At 35.0% G+C, this 22122-nt stretch overlaps 1 protein-coding gene across 1 annotated transcript; it reads right to left on the bottom strand.

Moving 5' to 3' along the window:
* Nucleotides 1-7496: 7496 nt before the first annotated feature.
* Nucleotides 7497-16363, bottom strand: Dfd (homeotic protein deformed). Its single transcript, XM_035875787.2, has 2 exons — nucleotides 14088-16363; nucleotides 7497-9354 (listed from the first exon to the last, which is right to left on the bottom strand). Exons 1-2 carry the CDS (start codon nucleotides 15010-15012, stop codon nucleotides 8531-8533), a joined length of 1749 nt encoding a protein of 582 aa, XP_035731680.1. The 5' UTR covers nucleotides 15013-16363; the 3' UTR covers nucleotides 7497-8530.
* Nucleotides 16364-22122: the final 5759 nt, after the last annotated feature.

Below are 22122 nucleotides of genomic sequence, written 5' to 3' on the forward strand. Positions count from 1 at the left end.
GCCGTCACTGAGAGAGAAAAAGAGAAAGAGAGAGAGAGAAAGAGAGAAAGAGAGAAAGAGAGAAAGAGAGAGCAGATAAAAATGCACTCCCGCCCTCGGACAGTTTTCGTGATTTCGAAATATTGCCTGGCTCGTCTCCTTCTCCCTTTTCTCTTTTCACTCTGACCTACCAGCATCGGATCGAGAATGGCTTAAATGTAAGCAAATATTTGATATATGATGTTGATGAAGAATGATATAGTTCTTATAGGTAGTAGTCAGAATGATAGTTATTCATTTGAACGTAGACTGGCATGTTTCCTGCATGAATTTCGTATGCATTGAAAAATCTGCAAGACCTGAAGGATGCATGCTGCAAGAAGATTATCCAAATATTTCCTTGTTCATCTCTCAACAAAGTAAAATTGAACAGCTTCCAAGGGATTATTTTTTGAGAAATATTTATACTCGGAATATATTCTTGCTTGAAATATATATATATATATATATATATATATTTTTTTTTTTTCAATGAATTTCACTAACCTATGAATATATATACAAACGTGTAGTATCATTTTAATTAAAATATTATTTGATTGTTCCCGTCAATTGAATTACGAAATATCTTCAAATTAGAAAGTAAAAACGTAAAAAAAAAAAAAAAAGAAAGAAAATAAAATATTCCGTGGAAATCTTGATCGAAACGGACTCGTATAACTTACGTATATTATTATAGTTGACAGGATAGATAATGAGAGGAAAGAGTCACGCGACAATGGTAATACCGGTAGCAGAAGCAACAACGTTCCCTCTTCATCTGGTTACTCCGGAGACGTTACTGTCACAGAGACTAAGAACAGATAAGGTTACACCACTCCCGTGCGTCGATGTTTCTAATTAATTCTGGAGATCGAAAGGACGATCCATGTCAAGCATTGGAACCCACAGTTGCTTTTTCAACTCTTATCGCTACCTATTAGCGTAACTACGCTACTGTACTCTGTGAACTTTTTATGTAGATATAATTTATTTTCAATATTTATAATGTATTACTTTTCATTTCCTTTTGAACATAGTCATTACAATTTTCGATACAATAACATCTATTAATTGTTCAATAATAATAGATTTAGTATTTTATATAATTTATAACTTTCTGAAAAATTTATAATGATGATGATATATATATATATATATATATTTTTTATATTGATATTGTAAAAACTCTACAATAATTTTATTATAAAGTATGATAAAAATATTAAAGAGAACAAAAAAGAAAATTATTAGATAGGTTCTTAAAAGAAGATTATTAGATAGATTTAAAAGTAAATATGCAAAATCTATCGAAATTTCATTTCGGATATCTCTCGCTCTCCCCTTTTCTCGACGACACGAAATGCTCTGTTATCTTTAGTTACAACCCAACGTATTCGAGATGCGAAACTGTCTTTGGGGGATGTCAGTCAGTCGACGAAGCGAGCACGGCGCGTAAAGCATCGCGATGAATGCAAGGGAGTAAGGCTGATGTGGAGGAGGTGCGAGTGAAATGGTTGAAAGCGTGAGAGAGAGAGAGAAAGAGAGAGAGAGAGAGAGAGAGAGAGAGGAGAGAGTGAGAAAGCAAGAGAGATGCTTTGTAATTACGCTACTTGATAAATGGAGCCGTGACTCGTTAATCCCTTCCAATTACATCTAATGAGGATCGTTCACACCAGATCTATCATTATTTTCTGAATTTACAATTTTGTTCAGCCGTCGGTATTATTTTCGACTTTATGGTTTGAAACTGATATTAGATACATATATGATTAAACATATAAAATAACAACAGTTAGATAAATACAATTGCGTATTAAAATGATGTACTATTTTTAATATTATATTTAACTTCATCATTATTTTATAAGTTTCATTATGTAATCTCTCGTTCTTGTAATAAATTCATATCCTCATCAAACTCGAATCATACCATTTTTTTAACAATATTTTTCGAGCTACAACAAAGAGTTTTTATCAATAGATTTTTTTAGTTTTTTTCTTAAATTTTCATTTAGCTTCACGTAGACCTCGAATCCGATTCTTTTTAACATTATTCTTATATTTTACGATCTATATTTTCTGATGAACTATTTCATGACTTGACATAAATTCTATTTCACTTAGATATCTTAATTATCAATGTCTTTAATTATTTCATGATTTAACAATACGATTTTATTAGATGTTGAAATCATTTTATAAGTAAATATCATTTCTGTAATTATATCTATTTTCCTAGTATTTATTTATGTATTATGCACGAAAAATGTGAGATATAAAACATGATCAAAGTAAAAAAAAAGAGAAACGATCAGTGTCCGGTATGGCCCCATTTTGATCTAGGTGTTCGCAAAACAATCTGGAAGCGACCACCCGCTTCACGACTTCGCATCGAGCCACGCACGGTATGTAGATGGAGCGATTGTGGAACGGATATGTAGAAAATGAGCAGACCGCATGGATCATTTGTCATATTGCTGTTTGGAAAGTAAGGTCACAGAGAATGCAACTACGTGGAATAGCGAAAATCCGTGTATTGTAGAGTCCAAAGCTTTGAACGATGGCGTACATTCATTTTCGAATCTGCATGAACATACACATACGATAGACATTGTATTAACGACGATGTAAAAAAAAAAAAAAAAAAAAAAAAACAATGAAAGGCAAAAAAGGATATCCTTTCTTTGTCGTTTCTACGATCTTGAAAAACCTATCATTTAAATTTTTCTATGCAATATAAATTCTTTCAAGCGTTTCAAACGCAATATATTAGATTAAATTAAATTAAATTAAATTAAATAAAAGTAAATTATATCATTAGATATTAATTTTACAATACGTTACATTATAAAAGTTTTTCCACGAATTATTCGAATTTAGATCAAAATTTAAATATTTTTATTTAATTGAAATTAATAAAAGTTCCAACGTTCGTTTATAAATATCGATTAGAAAGGAATATATAATATATCGTATAACTCTGCCTACGTATATTAACTTTGTTCAGAATTAACGTATAAACTCCAAGATAGTTTCTAAGAACAATGCTTTGTCCAAGTTATAACGACGCGTTTAATCTAACCCACATATTCTAGAATGGCTCGCGAGGGCCCTCATTCCCGGAAGTCAGTGTTCTTGGTCCATGCACGTCGCGTGGATAGTCCTAGACAGTCTATTGAGATTGCAATTAATGATCCTTGTACGCTTCCTTCCTTCTTGTCTAAAGAGAGAGAGAGAGAGAGAGAGAGGAACGAGCGAAAGAGGGATAGAGAGAGAGAGAGAGGGAGAGAAAGAGAGAGAGAGAGAGAGAGAGAGCCTTGATTTAAGCTACCCGCAAAGATGCTTTAGAGACAAGCTATTTTACGATAATTACATATAGAATAATATGATCAATAAAATGGTTCGATAAGATGAACGAGATAAAGTTAATAACGTAATAAATGAAACAACGTGATATTTGGAAAATATACTTAATTAGAACAATTATTAGAACTTTAATAATTGTATATTTTCAAATATACAATTATTAAAGTTCACTATTAAATTATAATATACCTATCTATATTATATATATTTTAGAAGGATGAAATTAATTTCTCTATGGTATCAAGCCATACCGATCACATTTTTTTTTCTGAGAAATTAAATGAAATACCACGAATACAGGATAGTTCGTTGTACAGTTTACTAATCAGAAAATGTCACGCTGACCTGTCTTCGATATATTATAGATATTAATAAATGTCATTAAAAAAATCCAATCGAATTTTATGCAAAAGAAACAAAATATAATATATATATATATATTATATTACTTATATATTATATATTTTGATTAAAAAAAGATATGGGGTAAATAATATCTATGAAAGAAAATAAGGGAACAATCGATTGCAAAATTGGCTCGGCGGTCAACGCTTTCATAAACGTCAACAGCAATATACTATAATTAATTATAATAAAACGCTTGAAAGGCGTTAAATAAAAAGTCATGCTTCTGATAAAAGAACAAAGAATGTTATAACGAACGTTCAATATTATTTCTCGATACATTTATACAAATTTAACTTGTTAAAATTTAGTATTAAATAAACGTTGTATACATTTATGTATATATATATATATATATATATATATATATATATATATATATATACATAAAATGATTTTCATTTCAAATGAGAAGTTTAAAAAGTTATTGCTTTAGTTTTTCGTCATTTTTTCCCTAAAGAAAAAAGGGGAAAATGAAAAAGAAAGAGAGAAAGAAAGAAAGAAAGAAAGAAAGAAAGAAAGAAAGAAAGAAAGATATAGAAAGAGTCGAGAAGCGTTTTCAATATTTTCTAAGAGAGACGATTGAAGTCGGAAGAGCAGCAAGTAAGGGACGTAAAAAGGGGCACGCCGGACTTTCGAGTCCGGTCGCGGCTTATCTCGGCCGTATGGGCGGAGGCAGAGCCTCGATGCTTTACCCCCACTTTTCTTCACAGGTACCACCCCTCCGGCCTCCGGCTGTAGCCACGTTACTCGCCTTGGGATATCCCCCGGGCCGAGCTTCAACGCACGTGCTCGCGCATGCGTACTAACTTGCCTGCCTCTCCTCTGTCTCATCCTCAAACACACACACACACACACACACGCATGTATATATATACCTATATAGTATCCATATACTAATATAATATATCTTACACACACATGTTTCGTGCAAACATACACATGTGTTTGTATATATATATACATCCTGCCTCCATAAGGGAAGGAGTGGGAAGCGAAAGCAGACGATTCGAGCGAGAGAAATTCTGCCAGGAGAAATGGGGAACGTCGAGCTTTCGACGATACCAACGAGAGCCTCGATTTTTTTTCCTCTCGTATTTCTTACTCCGTTTTATTATTATTATTATTATTATTATTATTATTATTATTATTATTATTATTGTTATTATTATATTTTTTTTTTTTAATTTTTAATTTTTTATTTTTGTTTAAAAACGATGGTATTGGATACATTATATTTATTTACGTCGATCGCAATTTTCTAACGATAATATTAACTTTCGAATTATTAAGAATCAGTCATATTTCTGTCATGTCCAAAGTAAAATATTTTGTATAATTTCATTTGAAAGTTTTTTTTTTTACGAAAAATTATTGATTAATGTTATCGAAAAATTAACACTTATATTATGTAACTTTGACAGTGATTAATTTTGATTTATTAAAAATTATAGTTATTAAGGAAAAAGAAATCTATACATTGATGGAATATAATCAACTATGCCAATAACAACTATGATATTCCTTCAACACGATTTTCGAAATTCTAAGAATTAATAATTTGTAAAATTCTTTAGTTATCATAAGCGTATATTCCATACTTATGATGTTTTGTTTCTCTGACAACTATGACAATTATATTGCGATTAATTACCTTCGTTAGAAATAGGATTAGCACAATGGCGAATGAGAAAAATTATTCATCGATGGAGTATAATAAATCATTTTGATTATTATGATTGCAAATTATGAAAATTGCATTCTTCAAGTAGCGTTGAATTCATGTAGAAACGATTGTTATGTTATGTGTTTTTCTTTTAGTCATATAAACACAATCGTGCAGTTATCACGTTGCAACGTACCTGCGATAATGCCGCAAATAAGTGCACATATTTTTGCATAAATCATGACGAATAGAAAGTATCGTCATAAGTTCTGTATAATCTATTGATTTCATTTTTACGATACGTGCTGTCCGTAATTTAGAAGTGTGAAAACTTTATCGTGTCGTCGATCCTGAAGTTTAACGTTATGAAAAGTTAAAATTCATTAGACTTGCAAATTTTGAAATACGTGGAAAGTAAAATTCTGTTCACCATCTTAAAATAGTTAAAAATATAGTAGTATATTATAATATAATTTCAATGATAAAAAAAATAGCTTTTATATTTCCATTAATCTTTTTTTTTTCTGTTTCCATTTTTCTTCTTCCTCTTTTTTTTTCGTTTTTTTGTTTTCTTTTTTTTTCTTTTCTTTTTCTTCCTTTTCTTTTTTTTCTTTTTATTATTTTTTTTTTTTTTTAGGTCTGGCGAAAACACGGGATTATATTGTAAATTACGAAACATTTATTTATTCATTTATTTCACGATCGTAATTGATTGACTCAATAATCAATATAAACATAAGCATTGGAGTGTGTGCCCGATTAAATTCTTATCATACAAGATATATACATCATATAATATGAAGTATAATGTCACACTTATTAGAACATTTCTCATACATCTATCGCTTATCAACGCCGATTACACTAAACGTCTCGTATCATATATATATATATATCTTTATATATACTATGTACTTCTGTCATTGTTTAGAATTAACGTGTCTTAATACATGTACGATCTACTTTATTTATCAACTATTTATTAGTTAGTATCGTTTTGGTATATCGTCACAGCAACTCTGTGCATAAATCGTTTGATTACTACTCATATAATAATAATAATAATAAAAAAAAAAATAATAATAATAATAATCATAATCATAATCTAATCGTAATCGTAATAATGATAAAAAAGAATTATAATAATAATAATAATAATAATAATAATAATAATAATAATAATAATACAGTTTTCTTCCCGATCAGTTTTCCCGGTTTCGTCGAACACATAATCGCATCCTATTCGTTATTGGTCGATTCCTCGCGCGTTTTTTCAATAAAAATAGACATTATATTAGGTTGTCCAAAAAGTTTTTTTTCGGCATTTTCACCCAGCAATTTTAACTGCCAGTATTTCGAAAAACGAAAAAAACTTTTGACGACCTAATATTATATATTATATTCGAGATAGTATTTACAAGTGATTTTTCTTTTTTTTTTTTTTTTTTTTTTTTTTTTTATTTCTACAGAACGAAAAATGATCCATGAATCTCAATGAATATTATTTTCTTTTTTCTTTTCTTTTTTTTTCTTTTTTTTTTGTCTTTTTTCTATTTTCCTTTTTTATTTCGCTCGTCTTTTCTTTTCTATTGAAACTTTTAGCGGCAAGGACAAAGAACTGCTCGAACGTAAGACACGCGATTATTATCGGAGGGAGATAACTCGGCCGGAAGTTTTAAATTTGTATGACATTGGATCGATACGGTATATCGCTTTGTATGAGTATTCATGGAACTCGCGATCGGCACGGTTTTCACGGTTTTACTGACAACGACGACAACGATAATGTATCGACCGATTGAATCTAGGCTCAACTTTGAGAGTCGACGTTATTAAAAGTTAGGTATTAAGTTTAAACATATTTAAGGTTAAATACTGGTGAATAGTCGTCGTTGCTTCGATTTTTATATTCTTTTTATTTAGTTATTTTTTTTTTGTTTGACTTTTTTTGTTTCATTTATATAATTTTTCATTTTTTTGTTCTTTTTTCCTTTTTTCTTTTTTTTTCTTTTTTTTCTTTTTTTTTTTTTTATTTTTAATATTTCAAATGACCATTTAATAAACACAGATTCGCGTAATTTCGGTGTCGGAAGCCGTAATTCTCGTTATGGTTGTGAAGATAAGAACCGGTTATTATCTAATACGAGCTGAAGCAAACGTCTCTATAATAATAACAATCAATTCGCAATTTTTTTTCTTTCATTTGACGACTTAACACGATTTATTACTCTAAAATCATACAATCATACAATAATTAATAATAAGAATAAGAATATGTGAAACATAGATCGCTGCGTCACGCACTCGATATTATATTTATTCTTTACACAAATATGTACAAATATGTCGGCTATATATATGTACATTTACATACGTAATGTCACCTTTGCGATGTCTTTATGGAAATGATTACGAACATGTACTTCTGGATATCGCAGAATGAGACAAGAAAGAAGCTAAGTAAGTAAGTAGTAGTTGACTACAAGCGCGATGGCACGTTGAAGAGAAACAATAGAATGATTAGGCTATTTCGAAATATCATATTTATGATATTTTTCATGTTGTCCATTTCATCAATAACTAAGTCTCGAAATTGAATTTCAAAATAATAGATATCTTACCGTCGAAGAATTATATCTTGAGAGTCTGATCAAATCTATAACAATTGATGTCTTCCATTTGATACACATTAATTATCCACCAAATATTTTTGGATACTTCGTAGAACAACAATAATAAATCAACAAGTGATTTGCAACTCGGAATAATATTTACGAAAAATACGAGCTCCATCTCGCGTTGCTTATTTTTGCGATTCTCTATACGAATCTCGGAATTTTTGTTTTCTTTAGTGATTTAAAAAAGAAAAAAAAAACAAAAAGGAAACAAAAAAAGAAAATAGAGAAAAGAAACAAAAAATAATAACGATAAATCCCATAATTCGAAAAAAAAGGGAAGTATTATTTAAAAATTGAAAATAAGTAATCGACTTCAGGTCCCAACCGCGAGATCGTAGTCGAAATCACCAATAGAGTAAATTCGATGATCGTGATTCTGTTCAGTAAGCGGGTGTTACAGGGCGGTAAGTCCATAATCGGACTTTATCGGTGGCGGTGGGACAACTGAGGTCGATACTTGAGAGAGTCCAGGAGGACTGGTGGCCGGTGCAAGTGGACTGATGCTCCCGGAAGACATATGTCCCATTGGTCCACCCGTAGGACCGATCGTAGGACCGATCGTAGGACCGATCGTAGGTCCGATCGTTGGCCCGATCGTTGTTGGGCCGTCCATCATTCCAGCCGCCACGTGATGGTGACTCAGCTGTGCTTGTAGGTGGGCGAGAGGATGAGGGTGACCTTGAAAGCTCGGATGTACCACGTTCGGATGAGGAAGAGACGAGTTGACACCGTGAACGTCACCCATATCGAGGCCAACTCCAGTCTCCAAATTGTTACCGTCTAAACCACTGGAAGGTGAATTGTTATTGTTCTTCCTCTGTCCATTGTTGTTGTTCCCATTTGCTGAAGCAGCAGCAGCAGCGGCAGCAGCAGCGGCGGCAGCTGCAGCAGCAGCGGAGACACTTTTCGTTCTATTGTTGGTACCCTTCGTTGTTTTCGTAGTAGTCGTTGTTGCTGAGACCTGACCGTTCGCGTTCTTCCTACGAACGTTCTTCGTATTCGGTAGCTTATTGTCCTTCTTCCATTTCATACGTCGATTCTGAAACCAAATTTTAATCTGTCTCTCCGACAGTACCAATGTATGGGCTATCTCGATCCGCCGCCTTCTCGTAAGATAACGATTGTAATGGAACTCTTTCTCGAGCTCCAGGATCTGGTGTCGCGTGTACGCGGTCCTCTGCCTCTTTGGCTCCATTCCAGGTTGATAAGAACCATTCGCTGAAAGAAACAGATCGATACACGGTTACTATTCTTGCTTTTTCTTCTTTTCTCTCTTTTCACCAACATCATTCTTCGATATTTTTCTATGATCTCAAAAATGTTAACAGAAAAGAATAATATTCATCGGGAGATACGAAGAATTATTTCAATTTTATATTTAATCTTTTTGCATGAAACAATCGAACGATTTTATATTATACGTAATACAATCAAAATCATATGATTTTTAAATATTTTTATTCAAAGAATTTTGATTTTATCCTCAAAGATATATTAGTACTTATTATTGTTACTTAAAGGAATATCGTTATTTCAATCCTACCGAATACTTTTAATAAGTTCTTCGATCGAAGACTGACCGTTGTAAGTAGTTACGTCACTGAATATTGTTTCAATTAACATCGTTAGTGGTAGAACGACGACGGACGGGGCATCATTCGAATGTTGACCATGGTACTTAAGTTATTAAAGACCTTAGATACTTATGGAGCCATTCGAATTTCTTCTAGACTTTATTTACAATATTCTTTGATATAATCACATCAATGAATTCTTATCATTATTTTAATCTTTGAAAAACGATTGATATTTGAAACAAATTAATTCAATAGATCTATCATAAGAAAATAATTAAACGCATAGGTGCAATCTGTTATAGTTCTTTCGTGAAAATTATAGTTCTCAGATTTTTTTTTTCTTTTTTTTTCATTCATCTCGATAAATCTCGAACCTCTTTATAATCGATTTAAGATGAGTTGAAATGGTTTCTCTTCTATCCGATGCATATCGTTAAAAAAAGTAATCACATATATCATTAAATAATACGTATCATAGGCGATTTTAAATCAAACAAAAACGGTATAAGGAGCTCGTATGTAAAACTTGTTTCGGATTAATTAATCATTGAAACTATTACGTGATATATAAAAATAACAAAACAAATAAGAATCCATAATAATACCTATTTTAAACCTTCTTTCCTCGACTAAGTACGATCTTCAATTTTCATTAGGTCCCATTTAAAAAGAAAATTGAGAGAAAAAAATCTTCCAACTTTTTCGATATCTTTTCACTCTAATTTCGTACACATATACACACACACACACACACGCACAGGCATATATATATATATATGAGCCTTTAAATGATTTTACTGATGAAATTCGTCGTGAAAAGCGGACGTCAATGGAATAATACTGTCTTCCGTTCGAACAAAGAGTTTTAAGTAGAAAGAGAAAGAAAAAAAGGAAAATAGAAAGAGAAAGAGACAGAGAGATAGAGAAAGAGAAAGAAAGAAAGAGAGAGAGGAGAAAGAGAGTGAGGTATAGAAAGGGAAGAAACCAGAGAACAACGTAGTCATACGAGCATTATTCGCATTCACTCGCGTATGACACCGTGCTATTAATGGAAACGACTCTGCTGTTATCCGAAGAACAAGAAACGCGCATATACCTTACCTATATCTACCTATCTACGTGTAGTTACATACGTACGCATAGACGTTGGATAAACTAACGTCGCTAGTATAGCGTTGCTTGAGTGAAAAGGACGAGCACCGCATAATAAGCAGAAAATTGTGTAACGCGAATCTCGAACGGAGTCTCCGTTTCTCTATATAGCTTCCGGAGATCTTTTGGTCTCTTTTTCGCACGAGTAAAAAGAAGAGAGAGAGAGAGAGAGAGAGAGAGAGAGAGAGAGAGAGAGAGAGTTGTTGAGAAATGGAGAAGCGTCTCCCGATACTTCGTTAGTGTCTAGAATTCATGATCTCGGTGTGATACTATAAGCAAAGATAAAGATAACGATAATAGATAATACGTCGTTTCGAGATTATTAAACCAAAGAAAAAAAAAAAAAAAGAGAGAGAGAGAAAAAGAAAAAGGGATATATAGTTATATCATTTGATCACCTGTATCTATAATATAATAGTTAGAAGAAGTAGATAGGATAGATCGAGACGAGTCTTGAGAAAAGATGAAAAATGAAGAAAAAAGAAGAATAATGTAGATGAACAAGCTCTTGTTGGACGTTCGATTGTCGATTATCGATACGGGAAGAAATATTTCGCCAATATCGCGTACAAGAACCCAAACGGGTTCCCTTCTAGGAAATGTTTGTTGGTGGTCCGATCCGATATAGAAAACAAGGGAATGAGTCTGGTTTAGAATCTGTGCACGGACACATTCCATTCCGAGACTGACCGTTGCTCTCTTCTTCTCTCTCTCTCTCTCTCTCTCTTTCTCTCTTTCTCTCTTTCTCTCTCTTTCTCATGGTCCCTCGAAACTCCATCGTCCAGTGAACGACGTTCGAAGGATAGAGATTGCAGTCCTGTCTGTTCCGACGGACAACGTTATATACTGCAAGCACGAAGGCACTTGAACGTTGATATAGAAATATTATGAAAAATATCAATGTATATTTCAAGCATCAAGTAAATATAATAACATTGATCGTAATATAAATAAATTATACGATCGTATTTTTCTTACAATCTAAAATCAATCACTTTTGTAAAATTTAAAGAACATTTGGGATATTTATTTATTTTTTTCTTTTTTTTTTTCTTCTCTTTTTTTTCTTTTTTTTTCTTTTTCTTTTTCTTTTTTTTTTTTTTTTTTTTTTTTTTTTAACTCTTACAAATAATTCATTATAAATTTTCTATCAATGTTATATCTAGAATTTCGTTCGTTATTCGTACGCATTTTATATGTCCAATTAATTAATCTGGCATCTTCGATGAAGCGTACACGCGATTATTGGAATAATGAATATATATGTATATTGCTTATTCAAGCATATCGAGGTAAGTATTTTAACGTGAATTAATCTAACGGAACAAATATTTTACTCATTTTCTTCTGTATAACGGAGTATTCTTTTTTTTCTTTTTCTTTCCCTTTTTTCTTCTTCTTCTTTTTTTTTCTTTTTATACAACATTAAGAGACAGTCATCAATTAAGTGACAAATAAATCGTATCAACTATTGTCTAAATAAGTTTTTGTTAAAGGAATTTATATATAGGAACAAATTTCAATTGAATTTTATTTAATCAATATTAATGACACAAATTGATACTCTTCTATTGATAACTAAAAAAAAAAAAAAAAAAAAAAGAAATAAAAAAAAGAAGCAAAGAAAAAACATGGACATCGAATTGAAGCAAATGGAGATATTCGTAATTTGAAATATTGATCTAATTTAATTTCAAAATAATTTTCTACGTACAGTGCGCTTATATCGAATCATTTCGTAAAGTCAACGAGTTGTTTCGATTTTCTCGTACCATTTCTTTATGCCAATGCACGAAGCCTGCCGTTCGTGTTCCCGGCAACCTAGACCAGTCAAAAGAAACTCAAAGGGAAATAGTTGCAAGTTAGAATGAGCAGCGGTTTTATACGGTCAAAGGGAATAGAAATTTGAACCTGGTAAGGTACCCTAGTAGCAGCAAAAAATATTACGTTGCAAAAATTTATCTCCTTATGCCTTCGTTTTTTCTTTTTTTCTTCTTTCTTTCTTTCTTTTTTTTTTTTTTTTCTTTTTCCTTTTTTTCGTCGAAGAAAACGCCTTTAGAGGCTAAGAGAAACATGACACGGAAGTTTTTCTCTTTCTATGACTTCCAAATATTTTTTTAAAACAATTAAAACAACGATGACACGCGATCATGAAGTCGTATCAATCGTAAGAATAATATTTAGTTTCTCTTTAATGTGCAAATAATCAGAAAATAAAAAGAAATTTGAATTTGTATATCCTCTTTCTTATTGCATATTATAATGAAAGTTGTACAATTTTTAGTTCTATTTTTCTTTTTTTTTCTTCTTTCTTTTTTTTTTTTTTTTTTTTTTCTTTTTTTTCTTTACTTTCAACTTACGTTTCATATATAGTAATAAATTATCAATGTAAAAAAATGAATTTCTTTTATTCACTCCCCAATAGTTTGTTACGTTTGGTAGGACATAAGATATATTGATACATCAGGCGTAACAAAATCTACTTTTATACTGCTGTGTCCCTTATACAGGTTACACATTTGTCGTAAAGTATACGATAAATTTATACCCATATATCTTTCGAAGTTCGCAAGAAGAATTATTGTACTAGCATAATGTAAGGTGTACATACAAATTTTCAACAATAGAGTTCCCCTATTTTGGATCTATGTAATTTGTAGAACAGGTTCAATATAGATTAACTTAACACCCTGTACCTGTAAATATTTTCAATGTTTTCCTTTTCAATTTTTTATGCTCCATAAAATTTTTTTTAAGTTCCATAAAATTTCTTATGATCCATAAAATTCTTTCTTTGAAAATGAAAAAAGAATATGTTTCAGGTATAATTAATTTGGTAAATTCAAATCATTAATGAAAAACAATTTTAAAAGGATTAAAATATTATTTAACAATTGTTCAATAATTTTTCGTGAATGACGATTGTGTTATAAAATGAAATAAAAAAAAATATATATAAAAGATAAAGTTAAGATTTTGAAATTAAAGAAAATTATCATTTTTAGAGATTAATAGAAATAATAAAATAGTTAAATTATTTATCCACATTTTTCAGTATCCGACGGACGATCATAATGATATTCGTTGCTATACTACCTAGTATATCTATTATATATATAAAGCAATAAACATTTACAAAACGTACAATTGTAATTCGTATACAAGATGAAAAAATTTGTTATTGAATCGATATTAATTGATGCTATGAAACATTGAACTCACCTACACCAGCAACGTGAATCTTTTTCATCCATGGATAGATGACACGATCTCCATTTTCTTCGTCATCATCTTCTTCCTCCATCATACCAGGCGAGCCGTCCATCATCTGATCGTCTTCAACATCGTCTTGATCGGATCCATCGTCTACGTGATGCTGCTGTTGTTGCTGATGTTGCGATTGTTGTTGTTGCTGCTGTGCATTTTGTATATGCTGAGTTTGTTGGGTAGATTGTTGTTGAAGATCCGGTGAATTGTCCCGATGCAACGAGCCAGAACCTGCTGGACTGCAAACGTTGCCGTCGTGTGGTTGTTGCTGATTTTGTTGTTGATGTTGATGTTGCTGAATAGCTTCTTGCTGTTGCACGTGATTTTGCATAATGGACGGCGATAAGGGAGTCGATCCGAGAACGGTAGACGCTGTGACTGGTGGCTGTTGTTGTTGCTGTTGCGGTGCTTGCATCGAAGATGGACACGTGTGAGGTGGTTGCTGTGCTTCTGGTGGCATTGCTAGGGCACCAACAGCGTGATGATGAGGATGCAAACTTGCATGATGGACAGCGTGAACCTGGTGATGAGGATGATGTGGCCCATAATATCCTCCGTATCCGGCATAACCACCGTTCAGTTGAACAGCCGATGATGCTCCGTACGGAGTTGTTGCAGCCTGATGATGGTGCTGGTGATAGCCATATTGAAGTTGATGGGACTGGGGATGATTGAGATGATGGCTGGCGGTACTGCCAGAGAAGAAGTCAGCACCAGTAGAAGGTATGTAGTTACTCTGACTGTATTCTTCACTCGGTGGAAACTTTGGATCGACCATAACCGAACTAGCAGCTAGATGATGACTACCCGCCGGCTGTTGATGCTGATGATGGTGATGATAGCCACCGCCGGCGGATGGATTCATCAGAAAGGAGCTCATTTTCTCTCCTTCTCAATTTTTCTTTCTCAATATTTCTCTTGTTCTCTTTCTCTCTCTCTCTCTCTCTCTTTCTCTCTTTTTCTCTCTCTTCTTCTCAAACAGCTTTTGTTCCCTTTATCAGGGTTCTCAGCCAACGTCCAAGTTCCTTATACCGAACGTTCCAGCGACATCATGTTCTCTCACCGTAACACGTTACTTCTTTTATGAGGACATTTGCATTCCCGTGCACATATTCACAGAGTAAACTAGTCCTGTCTCTTCTAACACTCAACTCAGTTTCGTTGAGAACGTTTCATTCAAACGTTGAGCACATTTTCACGACTGCACATTGACCACTTCACCGCGATACATTCTCCTTACTTGTCTGCCTTGTCCTTTTGAACGAAAAACAGGAAAGAAACAAAGAGCAGAAGGAGAAAAAAAGAGATAAGAAAGGACAAACAGACAGACTGAGAGAGAGAGAGAGAGAGAAAGAGAGAGAGAGAAACAGAGAGAGAGAAAGAGAGAGAGAGAGAGAGAGAGAGAGTTGTCTATGTCTCTTTCCACGATTGGGAAAAGATGAAGGGAAGGGGAGAGGGTTTTGAGGAATGGTGAGAAGGGAAGAAAGAAGATGGAAAAAGAGAAAGAGAAAAAGAGATAGAGGTAGATAAAAAAGCGAAAAGAGCGAGGCCGCGAAGAGCAGCACCGGACTCCCGATGGACAGCGGCTTATCCTCTCCTCTCCTACCGCCACTTTTGAGATCCTCCGCGAGCGGCTCCACCGCGGCCCCTTTTGCTCCTTCCCGCCCACCGGAGCTCAATTACCATACCACGTGAGCTCTGTTCGACCAATCAGAGCCGGTTCGCGTCCGCGACCATGATGGATAGCCCGGCACGCATGCAACACGTGAGTGGCGCCGCCAGAGACCGACTGCGGCAGGTGCTACAACTTCTTCCTTCTCTCTCTCCTCTTCGACCGTAGATTCGTCCTTTCTTCCTTTCCCTTTTTCTTTTTTTCTTTCGTTAATGCTTCTTTTGCCAATCAGAGAAACTTGGATGAATGGACGCAAGAAATACCCCTCGAATCCAATCCAAATATCAACTTCAAGATAATCTCGATTACACGATTTACTTCTTACACAATTATAGAGGACGCAGGTATATATAAATATATACGTTCTTACGTAAGCACGATCAACGTTCACTAGCAACGACGCTAAAGCCTAACACGGTTAGTTTAATACCAAGTCCACGAAACGTTCAATCTCGTCTACGTTGCGTTTGAGTGTCGTGTCCATTCGACGTAAGTACGACGACGTGTCCGCTGTGCTCGTGTCTCCTCGTCGGGCCTCGGCAGAAACTCGTCTGGCAAGTTCGCTTCGGTTCTCGGTGCTCCCTCCAGCTCCTCTTCGGCCGGCTGACTCCGAGCTGACGCGTCCCTCCCTCTTCCTACCGCCCCTCTAACCACCCCTACCCACGCTACGATCGTCAACCCCCACTCCGTTGAAGCACGAGACCAACCCCTGCCACGGAAGCCGTGGATCTTGTGCCCTTATGGGACACACTCCGGCCTAACTACCACGGGAGTCACTCCTACGGATCATCTTAACCCGCCTTCGCTCGTACGCTTCGTCCGTTTCGCTCACGAAATCCTTCAGCTCGTAGTCTTTGCAAAAACTTTTCAGATATTTCAGATCTTCTCTTTGATCGATACTATCCGATACTATCCATTATTTTTATCGATCTTTGATCTAATTCCTACATCATTTGTAACTTGATTTCTATTGTTTTCAAAATGTCAAATATTAATATATCTTCGATAGCTCTGTTTTTACTTTTCTATTAATTATAAGTATATATTTATCAATTTATCTTTAATTCATTTTTCCTTTTTTTTTCCTTATATCAAATGTTAGTACGCGTTAAGAATCATATTGTTAAAATTAAAATTGGAAAAGAATATTTGTTCATTGATCCTATGTTAAATGTTCATACTGTTCAATCGTAGGTACTTCCCATTGGCGTTTTCGATATAATCGATAGATAGGAACGAGAGGGAGGCGCGATGTTCGCGTATTCGGCAATATTTATTGCATAAGGCGGCTGACGTCAGGCAAATTGAAAGTAATGGATCCTCCAGTCGGTCGTACTTTGTTTATATTAGTGCTCTACAAGTGTCCCGACGCACTCGGTCAAGTACGTCTACTTGTGATCAGCTGCGAAGTGTGAAGGATATAAAGTGCCGAGTCATTACACAAAGAGCACACTCACTGTGTTTTGCCGAGACACGACAATGCAGCGTGCCGTAGTTGCTGCCGCCGGCGCTCAGAGTCTTTCTCTCTCTCTCTCTCTCTCTCTCTCTCTCTCTCTTTCTCTCCTTCTTTCTCTCTCTCTCTCTCTCTCTCCCTCTTTCGCTCTCTCTCTTTCTCAGCTAGGTAGAATCCTTACAGGATGTAAGTAAACGGTACTGCGAGTTGCACGCATTTTCCTCGCTTCTCGTATTTTCTTTATCTTATCGGCTAACTGTAATCTATTACGTTCCTGAACGAGGTCAAAATCTATCCTGGTTGTTTTTACTATTGCGCATGATTTGACTGGCATACAAAAAGAAAAAGAAAAAAAAAAAAAGAAAAGAAAAAAGAACAAAGAAAAAAGAAAAAGAAAGAAAAACGAGAATGTACATATTTACCTATAGTTCGTCGTTTTATCAATTCGCCTATCTCTATCGGTCAAAATAAAAACAAAACGGCTTTTATCGATCCAGTCGGTAGGACGAGATAACAAGAGCAACATTTTGCCATTTTCCAGGCTCAATAAAAGAAAAAGAAGAAAAATATAAGAAGAAAGAAACGAGTGGCAATTCAGGAAGGGCTAAGAGCACGTCACCTGCTTTTTCTGCTGGCTCTTCTCACGACTGAGTTTTTCCTTTACCCGGCATATACGTCGCTCGGCGTATTTCTATTTTTCTTATGGCTACTTCATGTGGCTCCCTCGAGAAGAGAAACCGGGGGATGACGGTTCGAGTGGAATCTGCGAGAGAGGAGCTCTTCTTCGGTCTACGTCCGACGACGTAGTCGATGCGAAGAGTTAGAGGGGGATGCTTTCGAGGGGTAGCTCGAGAGGAGGTGGGATTGGACGTTGTCTCCTCGTTTTGCGGCTCGACCTCTTCGTCTCTATCACCGTCGACGCTCACGAACTTCTATCCTTCTCCCTTTCCTCACCGCCACCACCACCACTACCACCAACTCCACCACCTCCATCACCGTCCATCCTCCATCCCTTCTTGTCTCTGTCTTTCTTCCTTTCTTTCTCTCTTACTACAGCAATTCTCTCTCTCTCTCTCTTCTTTTCCTCCCCCTCTCTTTCTCTCTCTCTCTCCGCAACGATCCTTCTCCTCTTCTCTTCCGGCGAAACACAATCAATCACTTTTCCCGGTCCGCCGGCATGACACCCCCTTTTACACCCACAGCCCACCCTTGGAAGCGCGAGAGCTTAGTCGTCACGACGTCTGCCTCCCTTTCTATCCACCTCCCACTCTCTTCCTTCTCATCCTATTTCTCTTTGCTACCGAACGAATGTGATCTTCAGAATGACGATTATCGTGAGATCACCCATGAGAGCCTACTGGCTTCTTATGAGTGTACACTATCTTATCGTTGGGGGAAACTTTTGAGTTTTCAAGCTGTTATCTGACATCTAAGAAAAATATATATTTATATATATATATATATATATATATATATATATATAATATATATATAATTTCGGAAAAACTTCTTAATCCAAAAAATATTTTATTTAATTTTTTATCTTCTCTTTACAGATCGGTTTATTCTTCTTTCTACTGAAATTGGAAAACAGGACTTTGATTATTCAAGAAGAGAAAAAAAAGTAAAATGAAGAAAAATATGAATTCCGTATACGCAATTTAATGGAAAACATTTTAGAAGGATATACTTTGGAGTACCTATATATAGTGCTCGTCAAAATTCAACAGAAATCTGCAAAAAACAAAAAAAAAAAATAAGAATTAAAAAAGTCAAGGCCTACGGCAATGGCCCGTATCGTGATAATGATAAATGGTAACGAGCCAGTTTATGATTTAATATCAATCTCGGAGCGGCAGTGCTTATTATTGCCCATTAGTAAAGTTTTAATAACGCAATACGGTGCTCGGTGAGAGGGTGGAGGGTATAGGGGGGTAGTTAGGAGGGGGTAGACGAGGAGGCTTGCGTCGCGATTTATCACTTTCATCGCTTTATTAACGGGGTTTCAGTTATATTCAACTTGTTGATCGCTTATGAAAGGAAGCAACGTTTCTGATATTGAAGTTTTGCGAATCTACGATTAGGGTATTATTTTTAGTGAGGTAGGACTTCGCTGATTAATTGTTGCTTGGCGTAGATAGTAAATTGCTGCACGGTTTCCTGGGCACCAGCAGGAAGAGATATTTTAAGGAGGTATGAAATGACATTCGAGTTTATATATTTGAGCTTAATCAGAATTTTATAAGATATCTATACTGCAAGTAGTATGACCGATCAAACGATATTATTATAATTTTTATCAATTTATTATTATTATATTGTAATAATGTATCACATTCGAATGACGATTTATACTTGGATTATCAGGAACAAAATCTTATTGTAATATTATAATCTATTGTGTTCTTATTGTGTTTAAACTGGTATAAAGATATTTTGAAGGCTATCGAAAGCTTATTTTCCATCGAAAAATTTAAATCATTTGGGACCGATCGTTCATGTCAACATTCGTTCCAATCTTAAAGATATCAAAATATTAGTAAATCGATCTTTAACAAGAAATGTAGGAAGGCACGAAGCTATAGCTAGGCGTGGCTCGTTACGGCTCGTTTAATTCGCGAAAAATTCAAAATACCTACTTTCATATTATATTGGAGATCGAGGCGTTGGCAGCGGACCCGTCTGTGGCGAGAAGCATGAGTCCCCGGAGATTCGATTTCACGACATCGCTGAGTCACGAGATCGCGTTTGCCGACACGAAAGGGGAGCCACATCCCTCCGGGAATATCCTACGTATCTCTGATACCTGAGGTACGAAGAAAGTCTTGCGAAAAGAGATCGCTTCGCCGAGTGAAGTTATAAAGGACTTGTATGTGTGTGTGTGTGTGTGTATGTGTGTGTGTGTATGTGTATGTGTTTGAAAACCATGTTAAAAATAATTTATATTTCACTTAAAACGAATAGTGTACAAATTTATTAATAAATTAAAACCTTTTATTCGTTATTAGATAACGTCATTGATAACGATTTAATAAAAATTAATAGATAATATCAATAGTTAATATCATAGAAAGGAAGAATTTTAAAATAACAATGTCATTAAAAGTCATTACAAATCATTATTTCCTTGAAATTAAATTACAGTGAATCTTAATGAAACAAAGAAATATAGAAAGTCTCGGATGGCGTCAACGGGTTCGATGAATAGTACTGGCCATTGATGGGATACATAAAAAAGTGAGAGGAACCGTAGAGGATGTGAGAAAAATGCAATTTACAGAATGACAGAAGCGTCGAAAGAAAGGTACATGACATCGTTCATCGAACGACCATCAGCAAGCAGTAAAACCAGCAGCTCGCAAAGTCCGTCGCGAGATAAGCATGGCACGAGTGAAAGTGTCAGCTGCGTCTACGTGAGAAAGAAAGAAAGAAATGAAGAGAAAGAGAAAGAGAGAAAGAGAAAAAGAAAAAGAAAGACAGAGAGAGAGAGAGAGAGAGAGAGAGAGAGAGAGAGAGGGAGAGAGAAAGAAAGAGAGAAAGAAAGAAAGAGAGAGAAAGAGAATGTCGATGCTTGTGCCAGCAAACGGTAGTCCCACTTACAGCGTGCGAAGGAAGATGAAAAAGAAGAAGGATGCGGAGGAAGATACGTAGAAGAAACGAGGCAAGAGGGTCTACCAGGAGCGTGGTAATTATCGCTCTTCGAACGGTGGTAACGTCGTCAGCATTCACCTTTGAACAAGCTGACCCAACGAGCAATTACCACTCAACCCCAGCGCCAAAGCAATTTGCATACACATACGTTTTTCTAGCACATTCATTGAAAGGACTTTTCAACTATGTTTAGAGAGAAAAAAATTGCAATCGAGAAAAATCCTATTCTTTGCTTTAAAGAAATAAACTAAGAGAGACAGATAGATATATAGATAGAAAGAGATAGACAGAGAGAGAGAGAGAGAGAAAGAGAAAGAGAGAAAGAGAGAAAGAGAAAGAGAGAGAGAGAGAGAGAGAGAGAAAGAGAAAGAGAGTCCTCGTTGTCGTCGCCGTGAGTGACTCGTCGCTTCTCTGCCGGGAAGTCGTTAGCGACCGATCCTCCTTGACAATCCTGACACCTTTCTTCGAACAAGTTCAGAAGCATACGAGATTATAAGGCAAGTATGACTGAGACTCTCGTGAGACTTTCGTAAGAGTGTCGTTTTGATCTACACAGTTTCAATTTGTCCAATCGAATCGTTCATCTTTTCAACTTTAATCAATATTCCATATTGTAGATATATTTAATCGATATTGTAAATATCGATTAGATATAGATGCGACGATAGTTTGTGTTAATTTTATTATTCATTCTATCATTTACTGATGATCGTATAAACATGTTAACCCAATCTTTTGTAATGTTTTAAAAAAGTTACGAGTTAAACCAAACGACATAGAATAGAAACTATCAATAACGATTCTCTTTCCAATAAGGTCGCCTCGACACGAGATACCTAGGTATTTCTCAGTCGTGTGTGACTTACCTGCATGTAAAAGCAACATGGTTTAATTCGGAACCATTAGGGTGAGGCGAATCGATTGCGATTTTCGGTCGGACTTCCCATACGGAGCGGACTTTTTGAAAAATGAATCCTACTCTTGGCTCAAAAGTGCTCCTAAAACGCTTGAAAAAATGCCGACAATGCAAATCCATTAATCTTAACCTCACGTTACCTCGTTCTCTCTCTCCTTCTTTCTTTCTCTCTCTCTCTCTCTCTCTCTCTCTCTCTTTCTTACTTACTAAGGCGCACGTTCAGGACATCCCTTTGCACTTATCTCTAGGCCAACGACAGACTTCCAAGTGGTTCGTATCTCCGTTTTCGGAAACGGCT

This window comes from Vespa mandarinia, chromosome 4 (assembly GCF_050613455.1).
Source record: "Vespa mandarinia isolate Hongniang chromosome 4, ASM5061345v1, whole genome shotgun sequence".
Lineage (NCBI taxonomy): Eukaryota > Metazoa > Arthropoda > Insecta > Hymenoptera > Vespidae > Vespa > Vespa mandarinia.

Bases quoted from the DNA above. Each gene is read 5' to 3' on its own strand.
- Dfd (XM_035875787.2), bottom strand. From the start codon at position 15,012: ATGAGCTCCTTTCTGATGAATCCATCCGCCGGCGGTGGCTATCATCAC. The intron at 9,355-14,087 runs GTGAGTTCAATG...TGTTTCTTTCAG, and splicing joins GATTCACGTTGCTGGTGTAG to CGAATGGTTCTTATCAACCT.